Genomic DNA, 17,155 nt, shown 5'->3' with positions numbered 1-17,155 from the left:
ACACACAGAGGCTATTGAACATTCCAGCTTTTTCATGAGGTAGGAGCTCTCGGTTCACCGTCCATTAGTGATAATGATGAAGTACTTCCTCATTCTTATGGCGTCCTAAATTAGCCTCCCCGCATAAGCGGTACCTAAATTTCCTACTTGACAGATGCAACTGTCTTTCAGGCTGCAAAGGTCGACAGCAAGCTACACAAATTGGTCAGAAGCTCACTCCGACCCGGACTGGATTCGAACTCATGACCTTTTGGTCAGTAGTGATCTTAATGCAGGTGACTCCCAGACAGTTGTGCCACAGTCCCGGTGCATAATTTGATAAGGATAAGTGAGGAAAATATTATGAAAACCTACATACACAGCCTTATGAGAATATTTAAATAATCTCTCTGTTTGTTTTTAAAGTCAATTTACTTTCAGATAGCTTAACAAAGTAGGTGAATAATGGTGCGTCACCTCAGAACTGTGTCTGCTGATTCAATTCAATGTTGTTCAAATTTTCTTGTGGGACCTCAGAAGATGAAGGGAGCAGTCTTCATTTGCCAATCTATATTTAATCTTTGCAGGCGTCACTAAAAGGATCACTAGGGCTTCTGAGACAGGCTACGCAAATATCTATGAAGAGATCGCTACTTATTCAGGCGGCTTCTATGTACTGACCACCAAACCGGAGCTCTCTAGGGTTCTGGGGGTCATGGAGCTCTCCTTGAATGCCGCCCCAGTGAAGGTGGCTCAGGATCGTCTGGATGGGACCCAGTTCTCCTTCCCAGTGGATGAGACCCTCACCGAAATCACCATCTCAGTCAAGAATTTGCGCTCTAGAAGGTTCAGCATGACCATACTGACACCATCAGGTAAAACAAGTGGGTGGATTTGTCGTGGGGTTAAATCAATGACCAAACACCCAGCTGGGTAGGTACATGAATTATTCCCTCCTTTCAAGTCCTCCCAGAGCTGCACAAGGGACTGAATGTCTCAAAGCAAGCAGTTAAGTCGAATCAAAACACTGCAAAGTCTTTATCTGTAGTTAGCAGAGATTTATAGCGCAGCCTCTGACCTTGTTTACCACTCACTGCTTTAATAAGGCACTTGAGCTGTTGCTATATGTACAACTATACATCAGGTCTGCTATCAGTATATACCAGCATTTCCCAAATTATGGTCCGTGGACCACCAGTGGTATGCAAGAACTAAAATATGGTCCACGGTCTCACCATTACAACAAGAGAGACTGGTTTCACGAAACCCTCTTATAGTGCCAAGGCTTATTAAATATGGTTTTCTGTGGGCAAGCAGATAGCAACTACTGGATGGCATATGTTCTGTATCAGAAACTAGAGGTGATGTGGTCCATACAATGGGATTTTCTGAATCAGCACCCCAAATAACCAAACTGACCTCACAAACTCTGAGGATGCCTGCCATAGATGCAGGCGAAACGTCAGGAGAGAATGTCTCTAGAACATGGCCATATAGCCCAAAAAAGCCTACAACAACCCAGTGATTCCAGCCATGAAAGCCTTCGACAATACATTAAAATAAAAAATCTTTAAGTTTCCTCAAAGCAGATGCAATTGGTGCAGTGAGGAGAGTGGCAATGTTGTTGAGCTCTTGCTGTAAGCAATGTGTGTTTGCAACACCAGGACGCATTCTTAGAGCCTTATATGGTAGTCTCATTAATGCCCATTGAAGTTGGTGCAGCTCATTTGGTTTTGTGTCATCCTGTGCCAGGTGCTACAGCAAGGAATACTAAGACCCTGATTGACACTACCAACCAAAAGATTGTGAAGGTGTCCCCTATTCAAGAGAGGGGTTCATGGACTGTGACAGTCTCTCCCAGCAGTTCCTATGAGGTGGAAATCGGAGGCAAGAGCTTGCTTGACTTCTCCTACCAGATTTTGCAGAAGCAGAGAGACTATATGCTCCCAATCCAGGGACGACCTGTTAAAGGTAAATGTTCTGGAGTAAGTTTCTACTACCCTGCACTTAGAAAAGTTACTTTCTTTGGCACAGGAATCCAATTGGAACAATAGGTGAAGGACAAAGAGTTTGAAATTTACTTTGAGTCATGATTTAAAAGAAAATGATGTACAAGTGGAACTTGACACTTTCTAAGATGTATACAGGCAGTTCTATGAGGGTTGAATGAAAAGTAATGCCTCCACCTACATAACTCCTCAACAGATGGCAGTACTGGTATGTGGCAGGTACTGGTTTGTTCAGTAGACTCCCCTGTACAGTTACATTTTGGCAGGAAGCTTTAGCAGTGAATGGTCGTGTTGCTAAAGTGCAAAGTTTGGAACCCTGCACAGACGGTTGGTCAATGCGACTTAAGCAACGTTCAATTATTGAATTATTGACAGCAGAAGGTGCACCCAAAGGAGATTCATCAGGGAATGCAAGCTGTTTATGGTGATTGTGCTGATGTGAGTACTGTACATTGTTGGGTGAGTAAGTTTAAAGATGTTGAGGTGGGAACATCTGACTTGCATGACTAACAAAGAGTTGGACGTCCTGTGACAGCAACCACCGAGTTTCACAAGCAAAAGGTTGACAGATTGAGTCAGGACAATCGTCGTATCACTCAGAGAGAAATTTCAAGCATAATCGGCATTTCACAAGAACGTATGGGTCCCATTATTGCTTTGCTTGGCTATCAGAAGATCTGTGCATGATGGGTACCCAGGATGCTGATGCCTGAAATGAAAACGCACAGACTTGAAATTTACCAGGAACTCCTCTCGCGTTACGAAAATAGTGATGCTTTTCTCCATTCAATTGTGACGGGAGACGAAACGTGGGTACACCATTACAACCCGGAGACGAAGCATCAGTTTACGAATATTAACAGAAAGACTCACCCCAGAAACAGACATTCAAGACACAGCCCTCAGGTGGAAAAATCATGGCAACAGTGTTCTGGGATACAGATGGTGTTATTCATGTTGATTTGCTTGAACATGGAACAACAATAAATTCAGAGTGTTACATCACAATGCTGCAAACATCCCTATGATGTAACCTCACATATTTATACATGGCCCTCGTCATGTCTCCTCTCAGCCTTCTCTTTTCAGGCTAATCATGCCAAGCTCTTTAAGCCGCTCCTCATGGGGCTTTTTCTCCAGACTCTTGATCATTTTAGTCACCCTTCTCTGGACACATTTCAGCTTGTCAACATCTCCCTTCAATTGTGATGCCAAGAATTGGACACAGTATTCCAGGTGTTGTCTGACCAAGGCAGAATAGAGGGTAGCATGACTTCCCTGGATCTAGACACTAGGCTCCTATTCAGGTATGCCAAAATCCCATTGGCTTTTTTGTATGTTAAGAATGTGTTTCTTAGTGTGGTTTTGCTTTTGTGAGGGTGATTGCATGAGATATAGTTACCATATGATAGCTATTGTAGTAGTTTAGTTTTATATATCATGAAAAACTTTGTTCCTAATATTGTTTTGGTTTTCTTTCTCTGTTTCTGTATCTCTATATTCCTCAATAAAAACTAAAAAAGGAAAAGAAATCATTTGTGAACCTAAAGCTCCTGGAATCCCACCTTTGTCATGACTTTTGTTCTAAATACCACCATCTTTTCTAGGATCAAACTATGCTGTTTCCTTGAAGATGCTGGGGGATGCCAAAGGAGTTAGGGTCAACCGCCTCGTCTCTGTTTCTGATCAAGGAACTGCTCGGTCAGTCCCCTTAAACCAAACCTCAGATGCTCTGGGCAACGTCTTGGCCATTACCACCATTCCTTTTGATGCATCGGTATGTATATTTTCCTTCTCGCCATGCTGCCGCCCCACTTTGCCCACGCAGCTCCACCAGAAGTCACGTGGGACTCCATGGGCAAACTGGGGCAGAAGCATCCTAGGACACTTATTTATTTATTTACTTACTTACTTTGCTTCTATACCGCTGTTCTCAGCCCGAAGGCGACTCACAGCAGTTCACAAGACACAGAACACAGCAGAATTCAAACACCAATATAAAGCAGTTAACAACCTAATCTAATATACAATTAATACACAATTACTACGATAACCATTCACTGGTGTCTCGTCACTAAAAACATGATCCAGATTCGTCATCCATTGTTCATTCCTATGTCATTACCAGTCTTTGCACTAATTATTCGAACGCCTGCACAAATAACCAGGAGTTTACTTTTTTGCGGAAGACCATTAGAGATGGTGCTAATCTAATATCTGTGGGAAGGGCGTTCCACGGCCGGGGAGCCACCACCGAGAAGGCCCTGTCTCTCGTCCGCGCCAGGCGTGCTTGTGAAGCTGGCGGGATCGAGAGCAGGGCCTCCCCGGAAGATCTCAAAGTTCTGTTGGGTTCATAGGCCGAGATGCGGTCGGAAAGGTAGCTTGGGCCGGCTTTAAAGGTCAACACCAGCACTTTGAATTGAGCCCGGTAGCAAGTTGGCAGCCAGTGGAGTTAGCGCAACAGGGGGGTTGTATGCTCCCTGCGTCCCGCTCCTGTTAGTATCATGGCTGCCGAGCGTTGGACTAGTTGAAGCTTCCGAGCTGTCTTCAAAGGCAACCCCACTTCAATTGCCCCGTGTGATAAGGCTGTTAGATATATACATACTAGGCCTGTGCAATCAATGAAAAAAATGTTTCAATACTTATTACAAAATTTGGGAGGGGGGCAAATCATTTTTAGGGTGTTTCTGAAATTGTGGACCTAAAAATAATTGTAACTCTAACGAAGTAATGAATTTTTTTGTTACTTTTTTTGTTAAGTAATTGAGCAAGTGCGGAAACTTCAGGGGTCATTTCTCCCTCATTTTTAAAGTTATTGTGATGAAACTTGCTATAATCGTATCATTTTCCACAGTTATCTCAACAAGTTTCAGAGTATTACACTCATCCACTAATTTTTGAGGAATTTTTGAATTTTTTACAAACAATTTAAAAAAAAAACTACAAGAGGTCCAGAGGAGGGCAACTAAAATGATCAAGGGTCTGGAGAACAAGCCCTTGCTCCCTCCTCCCTGTGGCTTCCTCTCACATATTTATCCATGGCTATCATATCTCCTCTCATCCTTCTCTTCTTCAGGCTAAACATGCCCAGCTCCTTAAGCCGCTCCTCATAGGGCTTGTTCTCCATACCCTGGATCATTTTAGTCGCCCTCCTCTGGACACATTCCAGTTTGTCAATATCTCTCTTGAATTGTGGTGCCCAGAATTGGACACAATATTCCAGGTGTGGTCTAACCTGCCTTCATACATACATACATACATATTTTCACTTTTATGATTGATAGATAAATAGATTGATAGATAGGGCTAATGTCAGCCATAAAATTACATGTGCAGTAATAATCACAGTTTCTCCTGCTTGGTGTCAAAGCATTCGAGAGAGTCTCTGAAAACTGACAAAAGTGATCTCAGCCTAAAAGAAGGTCAGCATTACCTTCTTCATGCTTCTCCTTTCTTTTTCAGATGTCTCTGCTGAAGGTGGAAGGCCTGTCTCCAAATAACCATCCTTTTTCCAGAGTTAGCAGTAGCCCCATCCGCACAGAGTCTGTGGAAGTCTTGCCCTTACCAGGCCAAAAAGGTGAGTATCCCTTATGTGGTAGAATACACCAGTATGACCTTTCTGGTTCCACTGCAATAACCATCCTCAACAGAGCTACATATACCACTGGCACCTCCTGTCCTTTGCTTTTGCCTTTCAAGAGAATGTGGACAAAAGGGTGTACCAATAAGATTTGACCCCAGCTAAATTGTCAAAGATGCTAAAAAGCTATGATGAAAATGTGAAATACATCAAGATCCTTTTCATCATTTGGATGGACATGTGATAAAGGAAACTGGAGACAGATAGAGAGTCCAATAGAAGAGATTTTTAAAACCAAAGCACAATGAGATCCAACTTTATTCTTAATGGAATTTCCACTCAAAAAACAATTGGAATTCTAAGTTATTATTACATTATATGAAATCTGGATTACAGGAATTCTGGAATTGCCAGAAATGTCTGATGAAAGTCCGAAACACTTTTCTTAAAAAAATAGAAACCATTTGTTCTGTTCATAAAATGTAAAAGTGCTTGGAGGTTTTGAAAATTAAGTACCAATATATATAATTAGATTGCAAGGTTGAAATAGAGATGGTTTTAAGATAAAGAATAAGCAGGATGATAACCATATTTTCATCATATGGCTTCTGGTCACTTCTGGGTGCTAGAAACAATATCATACGAAAGCTGACTGGCACAACCTGGGGATCACAAACAGACACAGTGAAGACATCTGCCCTTGTGCTTTGCTACTCTGAGCATGCATGCCCAGTGTGGAACACATCTCACCACGCTGAAACAGTAGATATGGCTCTTAATGAGACATGATGCATTATCACAAGATGTCTACACCCTACACCCCTGTAGAAATTATACTGTTTAGCTGGTATTGCACCACCTGAAATCTGCCAGGAAGTAAAGCCAATAATGAAAGGCAATGACATCTCTGGCCCATCCCCTGTTCAGATATCAGCCAGCAGGCCAATGCCTTAAATCAAGAAATAATTTTCTAAGCTCTACAGAGATACTCGCAGGAACACCTCAGCAAGTGAGAGTCCAAAAGTGGCAGGCTAAAACCCGGAACCTCAAGCCATGGCTGATACCAAATGAGAGACTTCCCCCTGGGTACATAGAAAACTGGATGACTTGGAAGGCACTCAACAGACTGCACTCTGGCACCACAAGATGCAGAGCCAACCTTAAGAAATGGGGCCACAAAGTGGAGTCCACGACATGCGAGTGTGGAAAAGAGCAAACCACAGACCACCTATTACAATGCAGTCTGAGCCCTGCCACATGCACAATGGAGGACCTTCTTATAGCAACACCAGAGGCACTCCAAGTGGCCAGCTACTGGTCAAAGGACATTTAATATAATGCCCAGTTTCTAAAAAGAAAACTTCGTGTTTTTAAAATACATTACAACTGTAGTCTCGGTTTGCTTTGGTTGGCTTTGAGAAGTCCAATTGTAGTTGTTATTTATCTTTTAAAATTATTCTATGATGGCATTTATAGTTAAAGAGTTTATGGGGGAGTGGGAGGGTTAGTGTTTAGTTTTAGTGCTAGATGGGGTATATTGGGAATATGAGCAAGGCTTTGCATAATCACTGACTTTATAAACTGTTTAATGAGGTATTTAATTGCTGGAATAAAAACCAAAACCTCATGTCCCCTACAGTAATATGTATTTAGGATAACAACTGCTACTGTGTCGACAGAAGCACACCGTCCCCAAATAATATTTTCAGTACCAAATAATGAAAGCACTTTGGATCCAGCACACAGCTAAAAAGACAAATAAATGGGTCGTAAAGTAAATCAAGCCTGAACTATCCCAACAAGAGAAGATCGCTAAACTGAGATTGCTGTACTGTGGCAATTATCACGAGAAGCCAGAGCTCACTAGAAAAGACAACAAAGCTTGGCAAGGTGGATGGCAGTGAGGAAAAAAAGGGAAAGATGGATAGATGTAGTCAAGAAAACCATGGCAAGATCTGAGCAGAGCTGATGATGATAGTGTGGCTTAGATGTCACTAATTCTGGGGGTTTCCATAAGTTGAAGTCGACATTTATTTTTATTTCGTATCAAAAGCATTGCATAAATTAGTATAAAACTGATAAAAATCGAAGGAGCAAAAGCTTCTAAATATCTTTTAACCAAAAATGGGCAACAGCGACCACATTGTCTGTAGCTCCCAACAGTTCTTCCTCTGTACATGAGACAGGACATTGTGGACAAGCAGTCTAAGTGAAAGAGGATCTACCCTAGCAAACCTTTTGTATCGTTACCCCAATGCATATGGGATATGTTGAGCATGGTGATCAGATCATGATATGAATAAACATAACAGTTTAAATAATGTACCAGTAAGGCCTTTTCGCAGACCACCATGAGAATTTCGGGGGGGGGGGGGGCTGAAGCCCCCAAAGCCCCCCCCCCCCAGCTACATGCCTGCGGACAAGCATACAGATGCGGGGTAGCCATGACAACAGTTAACAGGAATAATGACGTACAACACTTTGGTACCATATAAATCATTGTCACTATCATTATTACGATTTTTTTTATTACTCAACTCTTATCACAGCTCGAGGCAGGATACAACATAGTTAAACACACAGATAAAACATAATACCAGTGCTGGCTTTAGCCTATAAAGCCCTAAATGGTTCTGGCCCAGCTTACCTGTCCGAATTTATCTCCCCTTATGAATCATCTCAGAGATTGGGATCATCTAGAGAGGCCCTGCTCTCAGTCCCACCTCCTTTGCAGGCAGTTTTGATGGGAACGAGAGACAGGGCCTTTTTAGTAGTGGCTCCTTGGCTGTGGAACTCTCTCCCCGGCAATATTAGATCATCCCCTTCCCTCCTGACCTTCAAAAAAAGGTGAAAACATGGTTTTGGGATCAAGCCTTTGGTAACGAATGCGGTGAAATAGATGGATTTGGATCTATGTGTAACGATCACTGGAATGAACTGACCTTGATTGTGGATAATGTGATTTTATAGCTGTAAGTCATAATGTTTATGTTTTGATTGCTTTTAACTTGGTTTAGATTTTAATTGAATGTTTATTTAATTGTTGAATTGTTTAAACCATTGAATTATTGCCTCTGCTGTACTTGAGTATATATTTTAACTCAGTAGTAATGAAATGCAAAGTTAATATTGATTGTTTAAATTGTGTGGGAAGACCTGCCAAAAGGAATAAGTCCTTAGTTGTGTCTTTAATTTTGACATCTCGTTGAGTTGTCAGCTCTCTCTGGCAAAGGCAAACAATTTAAAAAGTCCTCTGGGTGACAGTTGTCAACTGGGTTGTGGATGGTTGAAATACGACATGTCCCTCAGAGGATCTGAGTGTATGGGCTGGAATATATGGAAGGAAGCAATCCTATAGGTAACCTGGACTCAAGCCATGTAGGGCTTCAAAGTACTGGAAACGAATACAGAGCTAGCGAAGTGATTTCAGTAAAGATGTAATATGCTTGCTCCCAGATGTTCCTTTGAATAAGCTGGCTTGTACTTATGAGACTAAGAGAGTGTGATTTACCCAAAGTCACCCAGTGTGTTTCTATGGGCAAGTTGAGATTTGGATCCTGGTCTCCAGCATCATAGTACTGGAGTTTCTGAACTTGGTACAGAGGTAACCCAATGTACAGTACATTGCTGAAGTCAAACCATGAAGTGACTAGCACGTGCACTACCATCTTTAGGTCTTCTAGTTCTAGGAAGGGACCATGGATGAATCCAGTGGAATCCTAGGTGCAACCTGAGGTGGTGACTGGGGTGAACACTGGTCCCCAGACCCACCAAATCTGCCCACATCAACCTTGATACCATCTTGTGGACACATTTCTCTGTTCCTTGCAGGCACAATGTCCCCTGGTGAGATCCTGACGCTCTCTGTCGTGGTGGTGAATGATGGGACACCAGCCTCATTCTCTTTCAAGGTCTGGGATGACCATAGTTTCCTGAGAAGCTTCTCACCAAAAAGCAGTTTTCTAAGGACAGGGCAGAATATCACCCTCACTGCAACCTTCGAAGCACCTGTAGGACAGAACAAGTTTGTCTCCAGGTAAGAAGGACTCCTGTTGAAGCTCAAGACTGCTGGGTGCTCTGGGACTGGAATATCAATTTGGTTAGAGAGCAGAATGTGTTATGAAAGCCTATTTGGGCAGGGGCAAAAGTCTCGATACTAGGAGTGGTTCTGATAGGTGCAAAATGCCCTGGAAAAGAGGCTTCATATGTTCACCTTGGCAGGATGGCAGTGGTGATGGTACCACCATCTTACAGATCCTTTGTGCATGAAATGAAATTTGGTGAATTTAATAAAAATGTATCAGTGGTGATAAGGCATTAATGATTGAGCTTTTCTGTAAGGCATTATGGTAAAGCTGCAAAATGGACAAACTAATATGACGAAGGTGGTGGTGTACTTGAGATGGTATTATAGTTCAGCAGCCAGGGGCCAATCGGTTCACTGATAACTTAGAATCAGACGGGATTGTGGGCTTTCCCGGGATTCATTCAAATGCAGGGTCTAAGAATGTAATTGCTTCTGAATCTCAAGGCCACTCACAGGAGTTAGATTCATCCTCTCTAGATAAGACCAATTGATGAGAAACTCTTCACATGACAGTACTGACCTAAACAAGGCAGCATGTATTGTCGAAGGCTTTCATGGCCGGAATCACTGGGTTGTTGTAGGTTTTTTTGGGCTATATGGCCATGTTCTAGAGGCATTCTCTCCTGACGTTTAACCTGCATCTATGGCAAGCATCCTCAGAGGTAGTGAGATCTGTTGGAACTAGGAAAATGGGTTTATATATCTGTGGAATGAACAGGGTGGGACAAAGAGCTCTTGTCTCTTGGAGCTAGGTGTGAATGTTTCAACTGACCACTTTGACTAGCATTTGATGGCCTGGCAGTTTTTTGGTGTAGCTTATCAGTGCCTGAGGGAATCTTTTGTTGAGAGGTGATTAGCTGTCCCTGATTGTTCCCTCTCTGTTTTTTTGCTGTTGTAATTTTAGAGTTTTTTTTAATATTGGTAGCCAGATTTTGTTCATATTCGTGGTTTCCTCCTTTCTGTTGAAATTGTCCACATGCTTGTGGATTTCAATGGCTTCTCTGTGTAGCCTGACATGGTGGTTGTGAGAGTGGTCCAGCATTTCTGTGTTCTCAAATAATATGCTCTGTCCAGGTTGCTTCATCTGGTGCTCTGCTATGGCTGATTTCTCTGGTTGAATTAGTCAGTGGTGCCTTTCATGTTCCTTGATTCGTGTTTGGGCAATGCTGCGTTTGGTGGTCCCTATGTAGACTTGTCCACAGCTGCATGGTATACAGATCTGCATGCTTTGCAGATTAGAGCAGATAGTGAGCTTTGTAGATTAACACAGCTTCATGGGAATCGGAAATTCTGGGGCAGACATAACACTTTCATGTCTGTTTCTTAGAAGCTACTGGGCATTTTGCTTTCAGTTCAGGCAACATGGCTTTCAAGTACAGCTAGGTCTGGGTTCTCTAGTTCTTACATTCAAGTCTTAGTTTTGGATTTTAATATTCTGGGAGTTCTCCATGTTCTTGTTTTGTATTCTTGTTCAAGTTTAGCTTATGGACTTAAGCTGCCTTTGTATTTTCGGGCTATGTTTGGACTGTATTGCTTTTCAGTTTATAAGAGACAATTGATTGCTGGCTTTTTGGATTCTGCACCTTATTTCATTATTCCTCCTTTTTTACCATATATCTTTTCTGTGTTTTTGCAATAAACTGTTTGCTTCTACTCTGTACACTTGTGTGATGCTATGGTATTGGTGGCTTCAGGCCTGGGGTGCAACAGATAGTCAGTAAGCCAAGCCTTTGACTGCAGCCCCTCGTTTTCCATTGTCCAACTCTGATTCCAACTCCAACATCTTTATAAATGACAAATGTAGTTAACCTTCCTCATTGGCTAGGGTTAAGGTTACAGGGGGGAAACACATTTGAGAACACACACAATTCAGAATAAACTTTGAACCTTCTTCCAGCATTGCAACTTTCACAGCTGAGAGCTTTACGGCCCAGAACTACCTGAAGTTGCCCATCGCTGTGATCACTGAGACAGCCATGGTGAGTCTGACTTCTTGTTAACTATTCACAGCTGCTGCAAATTGTTAATTTTCTTTATTCTATTGTTGTGTGACTTTAAGTTGATTCTGGCCTCAGCTGACTCTAAGGTGAAGCTATCAAAGAGTTTTCCTTACAAGATTTATTCAGAAGAGTTTCCCATTGTTTATTTTTTATTGTGTTAGAAGTGAATTGAGGGTACAGTTGTAATGTATTTAAAAACACAAACAAGTTAAAAATTCGGCATTATACTAAATGTCCTTTGACCAGTAGCTGGCCACTTGGAGTGCCTCTGGTGTTGCTGAAAAAAGGTCCTCCTTGTGCACGTGGCAGGGCTCAGACTGCATTGTAATATGTGGTCTGTGGTTTGCTCTTCTCCACACTCGCATGTCATGGACTCCACTTTGTGGCCCCATTTCATAAGGTTGACTCTGCATCTTGTGGTGCCAGAGTGCAGTCTGTTCGGTGCCTTCCAAGTCGCCCAATTTTCTGTGTGCCCAGGAAGGAGTCTCTCATTTGGTATCAGCCACTGAATGAGGTTCTGGGTTTTAGCCTGCCACTTTTGGACTCTCGCTTGCTGATGTGTTCAACAAGTGTCTCTGTAGAACTTAGAAAACCATTTCTTGACTTAAGTCATTGGCATGCTGGCTGATAGTGACAGGAGTGACTTCCTAGATGGACTCAGTAGACTCAATGAAGGAAGCCCTGAGTTTGCAGGACCAGAGCCAGGCTGTTGATGATGTGGTGACTTGGAGGTCTCTCATTCATGAAGTACCCATAAATGGAAACAGCAATTGACAAGCATAAATATAAAAAAATGTTTTAGCACTTTTCTTAAAGGATTTTTTTTCAGTTACGTGACTATTATTTTATTGTAATTTATATTTTATTTTATTGTAATTTGTTGTTTGGGCTTGACCTCATGTAAGCCGCACCGAGTCCCCGTTGGGGGAGATGGTGGCGGGGTACAAATAAAGATTATTATTATTATTATTATTATTATTATTAAACCACCCATGTGTTTGGTTCCACTGACCAATTTGTTGCATCCTGCAGGAAACTGACATAACTCCACCAGGCTACACCCTAACGCAGCTCAGGATGCCATGTGCAGAAGACAGCCAGGACCAACCAGAGTGCTTTCGGCAAATTTGGCGCATGACCTTTTCTGTTAAGGATGATCACAGTGATGTCAATGTTAAAGTCAACCCAAATCCCACTGGTGTGTCTTGCCATTCAGCAGGGACTGACGGCGACAAGGATGTCATCTGCGACTATAAGTTCGTACCTCTATGCTTTTGAGAATCAACTGACAGTATGGGATGAATAGCTGGAGTAATAACTGCATTCACAGACTGGGTCTACACTTCTATCTAATATAGTTTCGGAATGCAGATTAACTGTGTTGAACTGGATTATATGGCAGTGTAGACTCATATAATCCACTTCAATGCTGTTAATCTGCATTCTGAAACTGCATTAGATGGCAGTGTAGATCCAGCCACGTACTACCACAAGCTATGATGTGATTTGTTGATATAGTCTTGTTTATTGTGATATATAAGCAGGCTTCTGATAGCAAACCATGGTTTATTAAGGCTACAATGCACAACCTAAACCTATGGCTTGTTGGTCATTTTCATATTCAGAGTTGTTTAAGCCATAGTTTCTTGTAACATCCATTCATACAATCATGATTTATCCCTGGCATTTTCCTCCTCTATCTGCCAATGTATCATAATTTCAAAAAATAGGGTAAATAGGGGGGAAATGAAAATGAGGAGCATAAGCTATAATTTATTTGATTGCCTGTCATGCCTTTCATGGCTTTGGCCATAAATAAAATGGCTAAGACAAACAAACAATGGCTTACTGTAACATAGAGACATGCCTAGAACCATTGAAATGAATCATTTAGTGAACAAGGGCTGGATGGACTCCTCACTGCAGTCAAACTGCCCAAATCTATAGTAGATGCATATATTTATATAACTATATGCATCACAGACACCATTTTACATATAGTAAACATATTAGTATCTTTTTAAAAACTGATTTATGCTCTAGAAAGATTCATTAAAAATGTCACAATCTATTACAGTCAGCTCACTTTATTTGTTTATTTATATTTTGCCCTTCTGACCCCAAAGGGGACTCAGAGCAGATCACAGAACACATATACGGCAAACATTCAATGCCATTATACACTAACAAGACAGACAACTGTACATATATAGAGGTATATGTAGGCTTTCCCATCTTCGGCATCTTGGAGGCTGTGTTCGGTTCCAGCCACAGGGTGGAGTGTGTGTGTACTGTCACTCCACTTTCCCTGCCGAAGAGCTTTGTTTGTAAACTTCCTCCTTGATAGAATCGCTGGCTTTTTCTGGCATTTCCTTATGGGTGCCTTAAATACTTTCTCACTTAAATGGTATCTATTTATGTACTCACATTGCTATTTTTGAAACTGCTAGTTAGGCAGAAACTGAGCTAAAGGCTAGGAGCTCACCCTGACCCAGGTTTAATAATAATAATTATAATAATTATAATAATTTATTTATTTACAGTATTTATATTCCGCCCTTCTCATCCCGCAGGGGACTCAGGGCAGATTACAATGTACACATATATGGCAAACATTCAATGCCAAAGACACACAACAGATATAGACAAACAGTCAGAGACTATTTAACTTTTTTCTGGCCGCCAGGGGAGCTGTCGCTTTCATTGTCCATCTCTGACACTGATGAAGTACTTCCACATTCCCTGCATGCTTTTGCTGGAGTGCTTTTGCTGGAGTCTTTTTTATGGCCTCATAAACTTTGTTAAATTAGCCTCCCCACACATAGGTTTTTCTACTTGACAGATGCAACTCTCTTTCGGGTTGCAAAGGTCAACAACAAGCTACACAATTGGTTGGAAGCTCACTCTGGCCTGGACTGGCTTCGAACTCATGACCTTGTGGTCAGAAGTGATCTTAATGCAGCTGACACTCAGAAAGCTGCGCCACAGTTCCAGTGCTTGCGCCACAGTCCCGGTGTTTTTTATAATAATAATAATAATAATAATAATAATAATAATAATATCTTTATTTATACTCTGCCACCATCTCCCCACAGGGACTTGGGGTGGCTAACATGAGACCAAGCTTAACAATTACAATAAAGCAAACTAAAATACATACAACAGGTAATAACTCAAATAAAATACAAACAATAAAATGTAATACAATGGGGTAAACACAAGATATGAAATAAAATAAAATAGTTAAAAACAAAGATTTGAACACAGTGGGTTGGGTCAAATACAGGGATAAAATCATGTAACCCTAGGTGAGATAGGTAAATGGAATAGTGTATCTGGTGGAATAGTGTATCCTTTGAACTGTCAACCTTTCAGTTGACAAGATTTACTGCCTCTGAAAGTTAATCTGCTGTGCTAAAGCCCGGCCCTGGAGGTTAAAGGCATAGGACTACAGCAAAAAATTTGCCAATTTTTTTTAACCTAAGAGAACACTTATCTGTGAATCTCTACATCCCTCAAGCATGATTCTGTGGTCAATTTCTGTTGGAAAAGTCTGTGAATCTCTACATCCCTCAAGCATGATTCTGTGGTCAACCTCTGTTGGAAAAGTGTTTTCTCTGAGAAACTCTAAGTCCTCTAGTGTGATCCTATGGTCAACTTACAAGCAGAAGTGGACCATAAAGGTGCATTGGAGGGCCAAGAGATTCCCAGAATTAGTTTTTTAATCAAATCCATGAAACATCAAATCAACAAAAGTCAAGCCCGCAAATATGGGCTACATAAAACACACAATTTCCATCTAAAAGAAATCCATCTCTTTCAAGAGACTGAACGACATGTGTATATGGATTTCTCTATTAGAATTTTATTTCCAGTAGATTTCATGTCCTTAGCCTTCTTTCTCCAATTTCTCAGTTTATATCTCGCTTGTGCTTCCTCCACTGTTGTAGGTCGACCTGTTGTGCTCCTAGGGCAGATGTCCTGATCATTGATGGGCGAGGGAATGCAGAAGCATTCACCGTGGATTATAATACAACCCTCCCAACAGCAGCCAGGTGAGTTATGCAACTTAGAAAAAATCTACTAGGTGAGCAGAAGCTGGGGCTTATGGTAGGAGCTCACCCCAGTCCAGGCTTCAACATTTCAATTGGCAAGATTTTCTGCAGTCTGGTGGTTTAACTCACTGTGCTAAGCCAAAGCCACTTAAATAAAGTGGTTTCACTGTGTGAATAATGATATAGGATATCCAGTTTGACACAAACCACAGACCACTGATGTGCATTAGGACCTTTCCCATGTTTTTGTTACCTGGCCACCACAATTTGAAGCTAGCTTTGAACTGCATTAAATCATCAGTGTAGATGGAAAAGTCTAGCTAGTAATGAAATTTTTTAAAGGTAATGAAGAAGCTGATTAACATACTACCAACTGCCAAAAGTGGATCAGGAACTTGTTTTACATAAAGGCATATTAAGAATGTAAATAATTTATATGTAGAATTTATAGCAATGCATCATCACATGAAGCCACTCTTTCAATTGAACTTCCAAGTTGACTATTTTTTAAAAAATCAGTATATGATTTTTCAAATAGATTCTGTTTCTCTCTTTTTATCTCTCCTTCTCAGTCCTGAGAGCTGAACTGTGTTACATGAATGCAGCCAGCAAACTATGAGGGGTTTTTATAGATTTATTGGTGCCATTTGATCTGGGAAGGAGCGGCTATCAAGAACCAAAACCACTATGAATGCCTGCTGTCTCGATTGCACAGTTTCAGAAAGCATGTGTCTATTTGAAGCCATTGACATTATATTATATATGTTTGCAGTTTCTGAAATCGTTCCTAACATTATATATATATATATATATATATATATATATATATGCTCTAATAAAATTTCCATTTGAAGGAGTACAGTCTTCCTCATCAGGAATCCACTGTCTTGTTTCCAGCATGTCTTTGAACATTATTAGTTTCCTCCCTCCATCCATCATTTTGGTTATACTTTGTTACATTACTTTTGAAATTAAATGCCATTGTTATCTCATTGTCAACCTACACTGTTTGTTGTGTGTGTGTGTGTGTACAAACACACACAAATATATACTCACACACACAAATATATACAAATATATACTCAGGGAGCATACAACTCCTCTGTTGCGCCAGCTCCACTGGCTGCCGGTTTGCTACCGGGCACAATTCAAAGTGCTGGCATTAGCCTATAAAGCCCTAAATGGTTCTGGCCCAACTTACATTTCCGAACGCCTCTCCTCCTATGAACCAGCTAGGACATTAAGATCATCTGGGGAGGCCCTGCTCTCAGTCTCGCCTGCATCACAGGCACACCTGGCGGGGATGAGAGAAAGGGCCTTCTCAGTGGTGGCCCCTCAGGTGTGGAATGCCCTTCCTACAGATATTAGATTGTCCCCTCCCTATTGGCATTTCGGAGGAAAGTGAAGACCTGGTTGTTCGAGCAGGCATTTGATTAGGCAGTGTA

At 41.4% G+C, this 17,155-nt stretch overlaps 1 protein-coding gene across 1 annotated transcript in view; it reads left to right on the top strand.

Annotated features, from left to right (window-relative positions):
- LOC132765229 (von Willebrand factor A domain-containing protein 7-like) overlaps positions 1 to 16,425 on the top strand; it is a 32,351-nt gene extending 15,926 nt beyond the window's left edge. Inside the window, exons 10-18 of the mRNA XM_067463314.1 lie at positions 567 to 854; positions 1,732 to 1,950; positions 3,596 to 3,765; positions 5,451 to 5,565; positions 9,400 to 9,604; positions 11,553 to 11,634; positions 12,688 to 12,911; positions 15,606 to 15,710; positions 16,283 to 16,425. Of these exons, the coding sequence (XP_067319415.1) occupies positions 567 to 854; positions 1,732 to 1,950; positions 3,596 to 3,765; positions 5,451 to 5,565; positions 9,400 to 9,604; positions 11,553 to 11,634; positions 12,688 to 12,911; positions 15,606 to 15,710; positions 16,283 to 16,295 (1,421 nt within the window). The 3' untranslated portion in view covers positions 16,296 to 16,425. The remainder of the gene's footprint in view (positions 1 to 566; positions 855 to 1,731; positions 1,951 to 3,595; positions 3,766 to 5,450; positions 5,566 to 9,399; positions 9,605 to 11,552; positions 11,635 to 12,687; positions 12,912 to 15,605; positions 15,711 to 16,282) is intronic.
- Positions 16,426 to 17,155: the final 730 nt, after the last annotated feature.

The sequence above is a fragment of the Anolis sagrei genome, chromosome 2 (assembly GCF_037176765.1).
Source record: "Anolis sagrei isolate rAnoSag1 chromosome 2, rAnoSag1.mat, whole genome shotgun sequence".
NCBI classification, from domain to species: domain Eukaryota; kingdom Metazoa; phylum Chordata; class Lepidosauria; order Squamata; family Dactyloidae; genus Anolis; species Anolis sagrei.
Note: the sequence above shows the minus strand (reverse complement) of the source record. Positions and strands in the feature narration are given on the sequence as shown.